The sequence below is a fragment of the Drosophila melanogaster genome, chromosome X (assembly GCF_000001215.4).
Source record: "Drosophila melanogaster chromosome X".
Lineage (NCBI taxonomy): Eukaryota > Metazoa > Arthropoda > Insecta > Diptera > Drosophilidae > Drosophila > Drosophila melanogaster.
Window position 1 is genome coordinate 18657609 of NC_004354.4, and position 15233 is coordinate 18672841.

Consider the following 15233-nt stretch of genomic DNA (forward strand, 5'->3'; position numbering starts at 1 on the left):
TGTATTTGTCTTGGATTGTATCATGATCTGGTCTATATAGATTTTTAGGTACAATTGCTGTCCAGCAAAAGCGTCATTTATCAGAAAAGGAACCCTGTATGAGCAATCTAGTATTTTCATATACCTACGTACCGAAGCCGAGTTCCCACCTCGGAGTCAACCTGCTACGGTCATACCGCACGCACTTCAGTGGTAATCACATCCCAATCCGCAGCAAAACAAAGAATAACCATGAACCGCTACGCGGTAAGCTCGATGGTGGGGCAAGGATCCTTCGGGTGCGTATACAAGGCGACACGCAAGGACGACAGCAAGGTGGTGGCCATCAAAGTGATCTCCAAGGTGAGTGGGGCGGGCCAGGTGATAAAGCAACAAGTCCATACAACTAGTTCACACCATATTCATGTTCTGCAGCGCGGAAGAGCCACGAAAGAGCTGAAGAATTTGCGCAGGGAGTGCGACATTCAGGCCCGGCTGAAGCATCCGCACGTCATCGAGATGATCGAGTCCTTCGAGTCGAAGACGGACCTTTTCGTGGTCACTGAGTTCGCGCTGATGGACCTGCACCGCTACCTGTCCTACAATGGAGCCATGGGCGAGGAGCCGGCACGTCGGGTGACCGGGCATCTGGTGTCCGCTCTGTACTACCTGCATTCAAACCGCATCCTCCACCGGGATCTCAAACCGCAAAACGTGCTGCTCGACAAGAACATGCACGCGAAACTCTGCGACTTTGGACTGGCCCGCAACATGACCCTGGGTACCCACGTGCTCACCTCGATCAAGGGAACGCCCCTCTACATGGCCCCGGAGCTGCTGGCGGAGCAGCCGTACGACCATCATGCGGACATGTGGTCACTGGGCTGCATAGCCTACGAAAGCATGGCCGGTCAGCCGCCCTTCTGTGCCAGCTCCATCCTGCATCTGGTGAAGATGATCAAGCACGAGGACGTCAAGTGGCCGAGCACGCTGACTAGCGAGTGCCGCTCCTTCCTACAGGGCCTGCTTGAGAAGGACCCCGGTCTGCGCATATCCTGGACGCAGCTGTTGTGTCACCCCTTCGTTGAGGGACGCATCTTTATCGCAGAAACGCAGGCGGAGGCGGCCAAGGAATCGCCTTTCACAAATCCCGAAGCCAAGGTTAAGTCGTCAAAACAGTCCGATCCGGAGGTAGGCGATCTGGACGAGGCCCTGGCCGCTTTGGACTTTGGCGAGTCGCGACAGGAAAACTTGACCACCTCCCGCGACAGCATAAACGCCATTGCTCCCAGCGATGTTGAGCATCTTGAGACCGATGTGGAGGACAATATGCAACGTGTGGTCGTTCCCTTCGCGGACTTGTCCTACAGGGATCTGTCTGGTGTTCGGGCAATGCCGATGGTACACCAGCCGGTGATCAACTCGCACACTTGCTTCGTCAGTGGCAACTCCAATATGATCCTCAATCATATGAACGACAACTTCGACTTTCAGGCTTCCTTGCGGGGCGGAGGCGTGGCCGCTAAGCCAATAGTCGCTCCAACCGTACGCCAGTCGCGCAGCAAGGATCTAGAGAAGCGTAAGCTTAGTCAGAATCTGGATAACTTCTCTGTTCGCTTGGGTCACAGCGTCGACCATGAGGCGCAACGCAAGGCCACGGAGATTGCTACACAGGAAAAGCATAACCAGGAAAACAAGCCTCCCGCTGAAGCAATTTCCTACGCAAATTCTCAGCCCCCGCAGCAACAGCCACAACAACTTAAACACTCAATGCATTCCACCAATGAGGAAAAGCTGAGCAGCGAGTAAGTGGCCACTGCGCCTCATAGAATTTCTTTTACTAACTTTCCCCTTTCAATAACAGCAACACTCCGCCGTGCCTGCTCCCGGGGTGGGATAGCTGCGATGAATCCCAAAGTCCGCCCATCGAGAACGATGAGTGGCTAGCCTTCTTGAACAGATCGGTGCAGGAGCTGCTTGACGGCGAACTGGACTCATTGAAACAGCACAACCTGGTGAGCATTATTGTGGCACCGCTGCGCAACTCCAAGGCCATTCCACGGGTACTCAAGAGTGTGGCCCAGTTGCTGTCGTTGCCCTTTGTGCTGGTGGATCCTGTTTTGATTGTTGACCTCGAGCTCATCCGCAACGTGTACGTGGACGTAAAACTGGTGCCCAATCTCATGTACGCCTGCAAGCTGCTCCTGTCGCACAAACAACTCTCGGACTCGGCTGCCTCCGCCCCACTCACCACGGGTTCGCTCAGTCGAACGTTGCGTAGCATTCCGGAGCTAACTGTCGAGGAGCTGGAGACGGCTTGCAGTCTGTACGAACTGGTCTGCCACTTGGTACACCTGCAGCAGCAGTTCCTAACGCAGTTCTGCGATGCGGTTGCCATTCTGGCAGCAAGCGATCTGTTCCTCAACTTCCTCACGCACGGTAAGATTACCCTTAGATGGTATGAGCTGACTCCTGTAAACTGTTAGCCCGTTCCCGTTCTCCCGTAGACTTCAGGCAATCGGATTCAGACGCCGCCTCTGTTCGCCTGGCTGGGTGCATGTTGGCCCTGATGGGCTGTGTGCTGCGCGAGCTGCCCGAAAACGCGGAGCTTGTAGAACGGATTGTCTTTAATCCGCGGCTAAACTTCGTCTCGCTCCTGCAGAGCCGACACCACCTGTTGCGGCAACGTTCCTGTCAGCTGCTGCGCCTGCTGGCCCGCTTCAGCCTGCGCGGCGTGCAGCGCATATGGAATGGAGAGCTGCGATTTGCGCTGCAACAACTCTCTGAGCACCACTCGTACCCGGCACTCCGTGGGGAGGCCGCCCAGACCCTCGACGAGATCAGTCACTTCACTTTTTTCGTCACCTAGCCGGCACTTTCTTTTATTGGCCTCAGGCGTTTTTATCCGAGCAGATCCTGAATGTTGCCCTGGAAGTAGTCGAGCAGTTCGTCGATGTAGTTCCCGAAGCGGTCGAAGTTGAGCAGGTAGTCCTCGCTGCAGTCCTGTTCGTACATCTCGTTTAGCTTGGACACATCCTTGTCGGAGAGGCCGCGTCTCTGGCCCAGCGAGGCGTACGGATCCTGGAAGCAAAGGACAGGAGTCAGAGAGTGTAGACGATGCAAGCTCCCCCAAGTCATTACAAACATCTCATCGCTTCAACTAAAACTGCTAAGGTGTAGTCAACCATTCAGCTAAAGAATTCTCATTTGATATAGTTCCAACTGGACAAGGAAGCAAAATGCTTCGTCTATTCCTAGCATAGTTGCACGTCATTGGACCATGTGTTAATATAGGAATTCCTAATCTGAATATGATCAAATCACTATCACTATCGAATTTAAATATTTTATGAGCCACGGTTTTTGGCATTCCTAATGGAATCTAAGTTAATTGATAGGTGTTTTTGAATGCACATATTCAAGTGTGGTTTGTGCAAAATAGATTGATAGCATTATAGTTTGTATATCGAAATATAACATTTAGGTGTAGTAATTGTTAAGATAAGCGAATTTACTGTATGTCCATACAATAGTCCATTAATTCGCAGTATTACTATTGAATGTTAAACTGAACTCCTTTACAGTGTAAGCGATTTAAAATAATACTCAATTACATGAATAACTGGTAACCATTTGGGTTGGCCTACTCACCAATGGCTCTATGGTGGCTTTCCCGTTCTTGCTGAAGGCCCGCGAGCTGTAGTGCATGACGCTCTGGTAGTCGTACTCCACCCCGAAGTTGGTGATGTGGGTGCGGGCGTACTTGTTGAAGTTGTGCGCGTGCCCGTCGAGGATGTTCTCCCAGTTGATCTTGACGTACTCATCCCGCTCCGTGGCGCTCTGCTGGTGGTAGAAGCCGAGCGCGTGCAGCAGCTCGTGCACCACCACGCCGTGTGTGACGCACTTGGGTGTGTTCAGGTTGAGCACCTGGCCACCCGAACGCCGGCCGACGCTCGACCAGCAGCCGGAGTAGTTGCCCTTGATGAGCAGCCAGTGCTTGTCGCCCTGTTCGTACGGCCGGAAACGTATGCAGGTGCGGTCGTGGTACTCCTTGAAGGCCTTCAGTATGACCATGGTCTGGTTGGCGTCTGTTTGGAAAGGGTGTTTTACTACTTTGGACTGCTTGCAGGCCTTAACTCACTGAAGTCTTGCGGGTCTATGTAGAAGGGCACGGCGGCCTCTGGCCAGGTGAGCCGCTCGTTCAGCAGCCCGTTCCTCAGCAGCTCGCGGTGCAGCATGATGTCGCCCTCGAAGAGGCCGCAATGCTCCCATATGTTCGTATCGCTGTCCTCCGTCCAGAAGTTGAAGGCAGGACCTGCAAGTGCCAATGGTTGAGTGCATCGACTACTAGCGTCTGATATGATGTTGGGTACCTACTGTTGTGCCGGCGCAGCATCTGCATATTGGCGCCCCACCTGGCAGCGGGCGGCACCGCGGGTCGTGCGCGAAGAAGCGCCTTTCGCGTGGCCGGGGTACTCGCCTCCAAGGTGGCGGACAGGGCCAAGGCCAGGGCAGACCAAAAACAAATCAGACCGGGAACGATGAGCGCACTTCTCGGCATTGTTGGGGTAAAAGAAACGCCGGCCATGTTGCGTCGACGCTTTTATATGGCACTGCGTAAAGGGGCGGGGCAATGACAACGGCAATGGCAGTTCCAATTGAAAGTACGAGTGAGTATTGAGTGACTGACTGACTGGGCGACTGAATGGCGGACGCCCACGCCGCTGGATTTCGGATTTATGCATAACTTAACTGACTTATTGGCTCTCTCTTTCGGCGCGCATTCAAATTCCCCCGCCTCGACTTTTACGGCTTTTGGTTCCAAATTTAACTGGGATATTGGGTTATCAGTGGCAACGGCGTGCGCATATGAAAATAGCACACTCTCTTTCCCAGTACCAGCGCCAGTGACAGTGCCAGTTCCAGTGCCAGTGCCAGTGCCAGTACCATTACCCAGTGGCGGTGCCTTCCTGTCTTCCTATCTCGAATCGATCTTCATTTCAATCTCGATCTCACGTCCGCACAGAAAGAGAGAAAAAGCGGCAGAGACACCATGGAAAGCCGGGAGGAGTTCTTTGACCCCCATCGATTGATGATGTTGATGGCCAATGACAGTTGGCATCTGTCGGTGGCAAAAGTGAACGCTGTCAGGTATCTGGTCATCTTCTCCCTTTCTCTGACCCAGACCCGGATGGCTTGGCTTATCCGTCAGTTGAGTGGGTCACTGCAGTGGCAGTGGCAGTGGCGCTGGCCGTGGCTCCAAGTGGGTCGCCGAGTGGGCACCCACAAGATCACCAGAACACGATTTCGTCAAGTTCAGATGTGGGACCAGGCTGCCAGGCAGCCAGGCAGCCCACCATCCATCCAGCCATTTTGGCCAATCTGTGAGCCACAATCTAGATCCAAAGCGGCTTTCTTGTGCAGCGCCAGCAATTACCAGCGGATGGCGATGGAGTGCCATACATTTCTTTCTAACTTGTTGCGGAACAGCCACTTACTACTCGCTGTTGCTAATGCTGCTGCGGCTGCACTTTCACTACGAAATTGCACCAAAATCTAAGCCACATCGCAATGGATTTTGAGAACATTTTGGTCATGGCAACTGGAAATGCGCCTGGCCAGCAGCATGTTTAGCGGATGCAGAAACTCCGGGCACAAGACTCCCAGCTTCATTCAACTACATCTCCGAATCCGAATCCGACTACCACTACGACTGCAGCATCAGGGGCAACGACAGCAAAACACATTTGACGTACTATCTGCGATGTACTTGATCTTTGTCGAAAACTTGACACACTTTTTTCGGTCAACGGCTGGCGGCGGCAAATGGCAACGACTTCCAGCTCGACTGCGGAAAATTCGAGGGAAATCGCTAGTTACACAGGGGAAAACTTTAACATGTATAGATAAACTGGCAATAACTAGCAGCTTGCATTCTGAGTGTATCTGTTTAAGTTTTACGATTCTCTTAATTTGAAAATTATAAAGAATAAAATATAGTCAATATATGTAACAACAAAACTCTCATTAAAATCTACCACTAATAACTATATGTATTAAACATAGACTAAGCAATCTAGTTTTTTTTCGAGTGCATTTAGCAAAATAGCATGCTAAGAGTCGCGTCATCAGCATCGTTTCAAATGCAATTTTAAATTGAGAAAGTTTAGCGGACAGAGATTGTGAATTTGCGACAAGACAAGCGGGGCCATAGATGCAGATGCAGATGCAAAGATACATGGATGTAGAGACCGAGTGGCTGAGTCTCTGGCTCCAGGCGGTAATTGACTTCCTGCATGGCGCTGAGAACGCTGGCTTTCGGTGGGTGTTAGATGGTTGGATGGTTGGCTGGTTAGATCGTTGGATCGTTGGATAGTGGGTTAGTTGCTTCGTCGGACTGTTGGGTGGGTTCTTGGCCTTTGTTGTTTTTCACTTTTGGCCAGCGGCAGTCACTTTCTGCGCCACTGGCCCAGAAACGAGCCTTGTTTGCGGAGTCATCAAGTGCTAGGAGACGGAGTTGAAGTTGGAGTCGGTTCGTCTCCAGAGATCAGATTTCTCCACTTCCTTTTGGCCGCTGCTGACACAGAACTGTCATCTTGTCATCTCGAGGCATTCGGCCAGTGCGAATCCGAATCCAATTCTATGCCCAGCCCCAAAGGGGAGTTCCAAGTGGCAAAGAAAAGGGTGCTCATCTTCGTCGGCGGACTGCTTAATAGACCAGAAATGCGCGAGAGCTGCAACGCTTGGATTTCACCTGTCGGCTAAGCGGATTGGCTTTCCACAGCTTCCCCTGTTACGGCACCGAAATGCAAGAAAAAACGAGAGAAAAATCGATTGAAAACCGCAGCGGCGGCGGCAACAGCTTGCCAAAACAAATCCAAACTGAGGCCCAAACTGAAAACCAGTTGCGGCAGTTTCCTTCCGGAATCAATTATTTTTCACTTTGCTGATTTTTCACGTTCATGGTCACAAATGTGCAGCAACAACAAGCATGCAACGGCGTCAGTGTGTCAGTAGTGGCAGCCACTAAAAGCTAGTAGGAGCCACTAAAAGCCGGCAAAAAGCACGACTGGCTGCCTTGTTTTGTATTTTGCAGCTTGTGGCTGGTAGTGTTTTTCAGTGGGCTTATCGGTGTGCACATTTTTTTTTTTTAGGCTGATGCCGCCTTTTAGCTGGCATTTCGTGTGCTTTTCCGACTGCATCGCTTCCCATTTTGCTTTAGCGACAATTTGGTCGACTGGCAATGGCAGATTGACGGACTCTCAAGACGATTCCAAGAAATTTCTATCGCCAACTCGACATTAGTTTAATTGGTGAAACTGACAACGGATTCGATTCGGATTTTTGTGGTGTTTTGCCGTGGCGTTGCTTTTGTTAGCCACAGCGGCCCCAAAAACGCATTGGGCGAAAGTATCTGCCGGCCATATTTGGTCATCCCGATGGGAGCCTGATTAATGAGGCATTGATGGCTAGTCGGGAATCCCCACACTTCAATCATGGCCCAAAGGGCCGTGCTCATCGCTGCCTATGACGTAAGTCCAACTTAACTTGATTGGATTTTAAAGTATGAAGGGATTTGTTTATCGCCAACGTCTACCAAAGTATCAGCATATGAAAAACTTTGAAAATAAGAAATCAGAATAAAGGTGTCTGCTATGTTAGTTCAACAAAAATTTTACCCAGATACATATTTATTTTAAATTATTATATTATATTTTAAATAACTAAGTTAGCATTTAATGCCTAACTATTACGTTTGGAATTAATCGTTTCGGGAGCAAAATGTAGGACTTCACATCCCTTATCATCATTGCATTCCGCAGATTTTCCTCGCCTCTTCAAGACTTTCCGAGCGAAACGAAAGACTTAGGCAACGAACTTGCTAGAAAAGTTGCAGCAATTTGCAAGCAGAGCGAAAGTTATCTTGCAATTGATTGATTACCAACTTTCTACTCCCCAGAGAAATTATAATATGTGCAATTTGAGATGATTCTGAGCGCGGGGAGGGCGGAGGGAAATTGCGCCTCCTCAGCTATTTCAGCCAGAGCGAAAGCAGAACACTGGATTGCCCATATAGCTGCCTATATGGCAACCATCAAATGTTAATGAACTTTATATGCATAAATTGCCGGAGCCGCCATCCAGCACATCCGCCTGTGCCGAATCCCCGAAATGTGGCACATGCCACACAATGCACAATAGTGCCATTGAAAGCGCAGGACCAGCTTATCTAACTGGGCGGGCTTAAGGCCAGGGTTTGTGCCACTTTGTGCTGCCTTTGGCCACTTTGTGGCACACACATTGCGCATACGCCACCGATCCGCGCCATTCTCTTTGGCTCACTCTTTGGCGCCAGATTTCTCTTTCGGGCCGCGGTTTGAGCGCTTTCACGGCTCCATACCGCTCGAACATGTTCGAGCAGCCGCCGCTGGCTCGACCCATCGTTGTTATCACTATCACTTGGCGCGCGTTTGGAGCCAGCCATTCGCCAACGCGCCGCGGCGCTGATAAGACGCGGCTCCAACTGACAGCTCGACAGCTCGGCAACTTGGCAGCGGGAACGGGGCAACTGAACTTATGATTACTGAGCAGCTGAACAACCGAATGACTGAGCATCTGGGAAACTGAGAAACTGAGAAGCCGAGCAACAGGCAACTGCAACTACAACTGCAGCCTGTTGCGTCTGATGTCTGATAACAAGCCGAATGCCAAATGTATGCCAAATCAAGTGCATTGAACTCGAGCGGGGCCACAGCGTCGCTGCCGACGCTGGCAGCGAATGCGGCTGCGACGGCAACGTCGACTGAGACAGCGGCTGCGACTGCGCAGCCCCGAGAGTCACATATCCTGCTGTCAGTCCTTTGGATTTTCTCAGCTTTTCCGCAGCGGAAACTTGGACTTTCGGTGGCGAGTTCAATGACACTTCACCTACTTGTTTTCAAATTTGGTAGTGCTGTGGCGGCACTGCCAACACTTTCCGAGCTGATAAATAGGCTATTAATAAGTTATTCTTTAAAGTACATAGCTTTTATACATAATTTATTGAATTAATGCCGTTCATTTATAACAATTGATATGTTTATTTGGATAAGCACTGGAATTAAGTAAGGAACAGACCATTTTGATTAATGCTAGATTGCTATCTTTAATCTTTGATAATTAGTTGCAGTTAGACTTCATAGTCGTGATGTTAAGTTTATAGTTTATGAAATATAAAATAGCCAGTTGGGAATTTTGGAAAATCGAATCTTGCAGCCAAACATTCTGCTAGTGTCTCACTTTTACTTTCAGGACACTTTTCTGGAGCAGAAGTGAAAAAGGTGAGGAGCGACCCTCACTGGGACCGGGCCAAGATCCCCGCCAGCTGCTGATGATGCTGGCTAAAAGCAAATTTATAACCAAACTTTCTAAAGTGTGAAAAGAAATAAGAAACATTAAAATTAAACAAGAACTGATGCTGGCTGCCGCTGCGCGCAGAATCTGCAGCCGCAACGCTATGGCAACGGCAGAAAGAAATTTTTACGGCCTATCTGAAGAGATGTCGTTGTTGTTGTGGTTGTTAATGGTTGGTGGTTTTCGGTGGTGACGCTGCCGCGGAGACCCCGTCTACGATCCGCTGCCCCCGCCCCCCCAAAAAAGTAGCTCGCTTTTTTCCCAATTTTTTTTTTTTTTGAGTTTTTGGAGTCGCTCTTTTTTTTTTTTTTTTTTGAGGGCAATTAAAAAGTTGTCGAGCTGCGTTGTCGATTGTCTGTTGTCCGTTTTGTCTGTTTGCCTGTTGTATTACGGCGTTTTGGCCAAAAATGTACCGTTGTCGTCTTCTTGGGGCCTTTTTTTTCGTGTACTTTTTGTATGCGAATGAATATAAATTTTTGGCCAGTTTAGGCCTATGTGCTGGCTGGCTTTCTTCTGTCACTTTGGGCCATGCAGAAAAATGCGCGCAGTGTTTGCCTTTTGGTTCCCAGCAATTTGTACCAAAAACTGCGGCAAATTGTTTGCCGTAATATACGGGTGGGCGTGGCTCGCGGGGCGGGACGGGACGGGATGAGGCGGTGGACTCTGTTTGATTTAATCGAACATTTTCTGTTTGCCAGCTTTTATTTGGCCAACACAAACAGGCAGCAGCAGCAGCATCATCAGTCGAGAGAAACGGCGAGAAAAGAGTGATAAAAAGCGCGAGAGCGTTGGAACTGCGAAATTTCTCTTCCTTGTGTTTTTCTTTTTTTTTTTTATTCTTCTTCTTCTTCTCCAGCATCATGACCTACCTTCAGAAGGCATTAGCCGAGCATTATGTCTCGGGAGCTCCCACACCATCTGGCCACTTCGGACGGGTCTTTCCTTTGGGACCTCTACCAGAATTGGCCGCCTAGATGAGCTTTCTTCTTGACCCAATCACAACCGATAGCGATGCGGCGTACGGACACATGTATGTATATTCATATTTAAAAACTTTCAGAGATGCTTTCACTTCCATGCCAACAATTTGGCCAATGCGCGGCGACTTCTTCCGCGTGCGATTTGCATTCGCTGCACTCGCATGGCATCGAAAGTGGGCGAAATGGGCATGGACCACATAGATCGCATAGATCACATCCTGTGCCCATCTGTCCACGAATCTGGATCGGCCGGATGGTGTTGGCAACCGGGTAGGAGGACGGGGCCAAAACGAAGGCAATAACGTGAATATGATCATTAGCATAAATAATGGTGAAAAAATGAACACACACTCGTAGCTCCGCCAGTGTTTGTACCTGTGTATCTGTATCTGTATCTGTAGCTCTACCTGTGCCCGCTGTATCTGTATCTGTGTCTGTGTCTGTTAATGTATCTGTATCTGCGGCTCTTGCCTGTGTTTACAACACACATTTCAAAAGTCGGTGACTGTGGCACTGAGTTAGTAGTGCGTTAAGTCAACGAACGCAGTCGCGCAGACGCCGACTGAGGACGTCGACAGAGACAGCGGACCTGGGATTTCGAGGGGGGGTTTTGAGAGGCCAGGTGGCGGCAGATGGGGGGAGGTGGCTTACGATGGGGACGATGTCATATGGTATATGGTGTGGTATGGTATGGTATGGTATGGTATGGTATCGCATGGAATGGCATGGTTTTGGTATGGACCCCAGTGCAATGCAAACGCACTTACCAGGTATTTGGTTTGGCTTGCTTCGGTTCGATTTGGTTTCGGGTTGGCTTTTTAATTTTTCGCCTGGTTTTGCATGGCTTTCACGAAAAACGTTGCAAGTTTGAGTTTCATGGCGTCGCAGTCGACGATGATTTTTTTATTTATTTATTTTTTTTTTTTTTTGGCAAACTTCGGCACACACAGTTTATTGAACCTTGGTTGGGATTCTCAGTTGGGCGCCATTCATCATTACCATTCTCATTCTCATCGCTGTGATTATTGCTCTACGCGGAGCACGAGACTTTCTCCAGCGTCGTGTCATCTCATTATTTATTTATTGTTATTATTTGTGGGAGTGGGTATGGGATTGAGATTGGGTTTGGGAATGGGAATGGGAATGGGATTGGGAATGGAGCTGTATGGCAAGTCGAGTGCATCTGGCGCCCTTGTGGAATGCCTTGTTTGCTGACCATGTTTGCCGGCGATTGTTATCTGTGCCTGTATCTGTAGTCTGTCTATATATCTCAGTGGCCGAAAACTCGGTCAAAATGTTCACGCAAATATTTGAGGTGTGGAGATTGAGAGTGGGGGTTAACTCGAGCCTTTTGTCCGACCGATAAGCTGGGTTTGCCGGGTTATACAACAACAGCGGACCCCACGTGACCAAAACCACAAAAAAAAAAAAAAATGTTAAGAAAAGGTGCGGAGGGTAAAATGACACCGGAACAGGGCTTTATATCATATGGCCAGCCATTGGAAAGAAGCAATAAGATGACCAAGCAGAAGCAGTGGCATTAACTTTAGGTTGGGACAGCACTTACATATAGCATTGTGGCGAGATGCTGCAACCGCCTTGGGTTTCCGTTTCCAGTATTTAGCCGGGTCTGTCCCAGTGGTTATGTGACTTATAGACCGACGGACGGACGGACGGACGGACGGACGTTCGGCGGGACGGACATACTCAAGTGTCGTTACAGTCAAATAAAATAAAGAGAAACACACGAAGAGCTGGAAAAATTTCACCGCTTTTTTCAGTTTACGATCGCTGCACGTTCAAGGGCCTTACGTAAAGTCCAAGTCGATCCAATCCAATCCACTCCACACCAATCCGATCCAATCCGATGCGATCATATACGATACCATGCGATACCAGTCCGGGCCCTTTATGCACAATGCGCATGAAATTAACTTGATAGTCGCATATTGTCCAATGTCGCCCAACACACACCCCCAGTAGCCGGCTAAATGGTATTAGACCCAGTTCGAGAGGAGGCCCAGATCAACGGCCGCATCTTAAATTATATTATAGTTGGTCGATTTAAAATTCAGTGTTTTCCATGTTTTGCATAATACAAATGCCTACCAAACGAATTAAAATCAGACAGATCGATGAAAAAATCATTCGAAAATTAATGTAACTGGCGCTTGAATGCGCCTGTGCCTGCTACCCTAAGTTGGCATGGGCAGTTGCGACTGGTCGGTGGGTTTGTCAGTTGTCCGCGATTATCATGGCAAATTTTTCTATAAACCAGATATTTAACTTACTTACACGGTCATGTGCAGTTCCAAAAAGTTGCATACAGTTAAAAGCCATTTTGTTAACTTACTTTTGAAAGATACTTTATTTAATTAGGCATTTCTTTGAAATTTTTTCAGGATATTCCGATTTCTACGGGGTATTCCCAGTTCGAGTAGGCTTGGGGTCAGCTATGGATGGATTGTGACATGCTTTTAGGGTCGCCCCGGTGGCTCTTTAGGCAATATTTCTACTTTGCATAAGTAGAAATTTTTGTTCGACTTTGGTTTTGGGTTTGAGTTTTGAAGTTTGAGTTTGGATTGGTTTGGTTTGGCTTTGGCTTTGTATTTTATTTGCATTTCGTTGCCATTGCGGTCATTAATTTTATTTATTTTCGTTTTTAAATCAAAACTGGTTGGACACACCGATTGTTTGCTGTTGTTTGCCGTTGTCATGGACTTCGCCTTTTGGTTTTTCGTTTTTGGCTTTTCGTGTGGGCTTGGGTTTTAGGTTGAAGTTTAAGTTTGGGCCTGTTTCAGGGCTTGGATCGTTGTTAACATTCATAATTTGTCATCGAATGCGTTTGTAATTTGAAGTGATTGAGCATTTTTGCTTTTATGTGCGCCTTTTTTTTTTTTTTGTTTGCTTTGGTTTGATTTGGTTGGGTTTTTAATTTGTCGCTTTTCAGCCGACTTAATTTTAGTTTCTGTGTGCGTGTGCTTTTATGATTTTATTTTTATTTTTATTTTCCTTATGTATCGGGGGGGCTTTGCACTTTCTCCAATTAAAATTAAATTAAATAATCGCTTCAAGTTTTGGCACTCTTACTCTGAATGATCACGGAATATTAAATAGGAATTCTGCATTCGGCCCTTTTAGCTTAATAGCTCTGTATTTAAACATGAAGCTTAAGTTTTGTTCAGATTTGACTATAGCAAAAGTACTTAATGCTTTAGCTTAAAAACCATTCATTTGTTTAATATGTTTAATAAATATTAAGTAAATGCTAAACTGACATAAGAAACGGATTTAAGTTATTTATGTGATATTTTAATGCATTAAATCCTAGATTTATAACAAATATATTTTTATATACCTTTGAAATTCATTTAAGTCTGCCGACACATTTTATTTTCTATGTGTACCGATATACGTCTATGATCCAAAGAAACCAATGGATGCAATCGGAAAAGGAAGTGATGTGCGTGCACCCTATCACCATTCCGATTCGGATCCCTGTCCCAGTCGAGAAGCCCGACCAATGGAGCGCAGCAAGTTGAACAAACTTTGCAAAGAGCGTGGATAAAAATTAAGCGCTTGAATTATCGTTTTGAAGGCCATCGCGGTATGAAAATGATCGGCGAACGAGGCTAGGCATGCGCAATAGTGGAGAGCCCCCGGTGACCCCAGTTCCCCCAGAGCCCCCATCCTCCCCACCACTGGAGCAGGCCAGACCAGAAGCTGGAGCGGAGCGGAGCAGCCTTCTCGCTCATCGAACGCCCCGTACCGCCAACGCCCGAGCGGCTGGGAAGTGGAATTGGAAGTGGGAAGTCGGCGGAGGGCGGGACGGAACAGGGTGGCGTGGGGCAATGTGGGGCGGATCGGTGCGAGGTGACGCTCAAAGTGCACAAAAGTTCAATAAACTAAAAAAGTGTCTTTTAAAACAGGTAAACACACACACACACATACACACACACAAACAGATAGAGCGACATGCTCGTTGTGTATGGTATGTATAGTATGTGTAGTATGTATAGTATGTTTACCATGTGTACATTGTTGCTGCTGCAGTTGAGGTGTAAAGCGAAATGCAGTTCTTGTCAAGCAAGCTGCAGCACCACCAACACCACCACCGCCACAGAATCAAAATATATATAGCTGACGTATTCGATCCGAACCAGAATCCAAGCGCAGGTCCCAGTCGGCCAACGATGCGTATGAGCGATATGCAAAGGGAAGCATTGGAGCATGGATCACAGACAGATTATAGTCGAAAACGTATCACAACGTCCCAGTTGCAAAGAAGCCCTAATATCTTAGTGTTAGTACTACTTATATCATATCATTATGGGTGCACACGTACCTAAACTCGGTAAAAGCCTACCTGTCTAAAATTTAAATGAGACACGTTTGGGTGGCATCATAAATATTTATATGTATTCCTAAATTTAATATAATTTTAAGTTTGATTTGAAGTAAGGCTCTGTATGCTGAATAAGAAAGTCAGCAGGAATTATAAAATTTCAAATTAAACAAAAGGAAACTACATAAAATGATTGCAATGAAGGAAAGTACACTTTTAAATATACTTAATAATAAATCAAGGAGCATATATGGGTAAATTCAATAAGAACTCCTTCAGTTCGTGAAACTATCGCCAATGACTCTTCGTCCTTCCTCTCACTCACAGCTGAGATCTGCGATTTTGAAAGTGCCCGAAAAGGCCTGGTAGAGATGACTGGATTTCCCGTTTCGCCAGAAAGTCGGGAGAAGGAGCAGCAGCACCACCACCCTCACTTCCTGCCCAGAATGCAGAGCCTTGAGGTCTGGATCTCTGCAGCTGGATGTGTGTCTGAATGCGGTTGAGTTGTTCCGCTCGTACGGAGACCCCATTTGTCT

At 47.8% G+C, this 15233-nt stretch overlaps 2 protein-coding genes and 1 long non-coding RNA gene across 3 annotated transcripts; 2 read left to right on the forward strand and 1 right to left on the reverse strand.

Annotated features, from left to right (window-relative positions):
- Positions 1–146: 146 nt before the first annotated feature.
- On the forward strand, positions 147–3596 carry fu (fused). The gene is made up of 4 exons (NM_058151.5): positions 147–342; positions 415–1784; positions 1844–2418; positions 2487–3596. The coding sequence occupies exons 1-4, from the start codon at positions 232–234 to the stop codon at positions 2846–2848; spliced, it is 2418 nt and encodes an 805-aa protein (NP_477499.1). The 5' UTR covers positions 147–231; the 3' UTR covers positions 2849–3596.
- CG6696 (uncharacterized protein) lies at positions 2864–4545 on the reverse strand. Its single transcript, NM_133090.2, has 4 exons — positions 4357–4545; positions 4121–4294; positions 3631–4067; positions 2864–3060 (listed from the first exon to the last, which is right to left on the reverse strand). The coding sequence occupies exons 1-4, from the start codon at positions 4538–4540 to the stop codon at positions 2881–2883; spliced, it is 975 nt and encodes a 324-aa protein (NP_573318.1). The 5' UTR covers positions 4541–4545; the 3' UTR covers positions 2864–2880.
- A 3913-nt stretch (positions 4546–8458) lies between these two features.
- Positions 8459–9109, forward strand: lncRNA:CR45514 (long non-coding RNA:CR45514). The gene has a single exon (NR_123948.1). It is a non-coding gene; the product is annotated as a long non-coding RNA:CR45514 (long non-coding RNA).
- The last annotated feature ends 6124 nt before the right edge of the window (positions 9110–15233 follow it).

Excerpts from the sequence above, each read along its gene's own strand:
- fu (NM_058151.5), top strand. The coding sequence starts at position 232 with ATGAACCGCTACGCGGTAAGCTCGATGGTGGGGCAAGGATCCTTCGGG. Across the intron at positions 343-414 it reads CCATCAAAGTGATCTCCAAG|CGCGGAAGAGCCACGAAAGA; the intron begins GTGAGTGGGGCG and ends CATGTTCTGCAG. Across the intron at positions 2,419-2,486 it reads CCTCAACTTCCTCACGCACG|ACTTCAGGCAATCGGATTCA; the intron begins GTAAGATTACCC and ends GTTCTCCCGTAG.
- CG6696 (NM_133090.2), bottom strand. The coding sequence starts at position 4,540 with ATGCCGAGAAGTGCGCTCATCGTTCCCGGTCTGATTTGTTTTTGGTCT. Across the intron at positions 4,068-4,120 it reads CATAGACCCGCAAGACTTCA|ACGCCAACCAGACCATGGTC; the intron begins GTGAGTTAAGGC and ends CTTTCCAAACAG. Across the intron at positions 3,061-3,630 it reads AAGCCACCATAGAGCCATTG|GATCCGTACGCCTCGCTGGG; the intron begins GTGAGTAGGCCA and ends CTTTGCTTCCAG.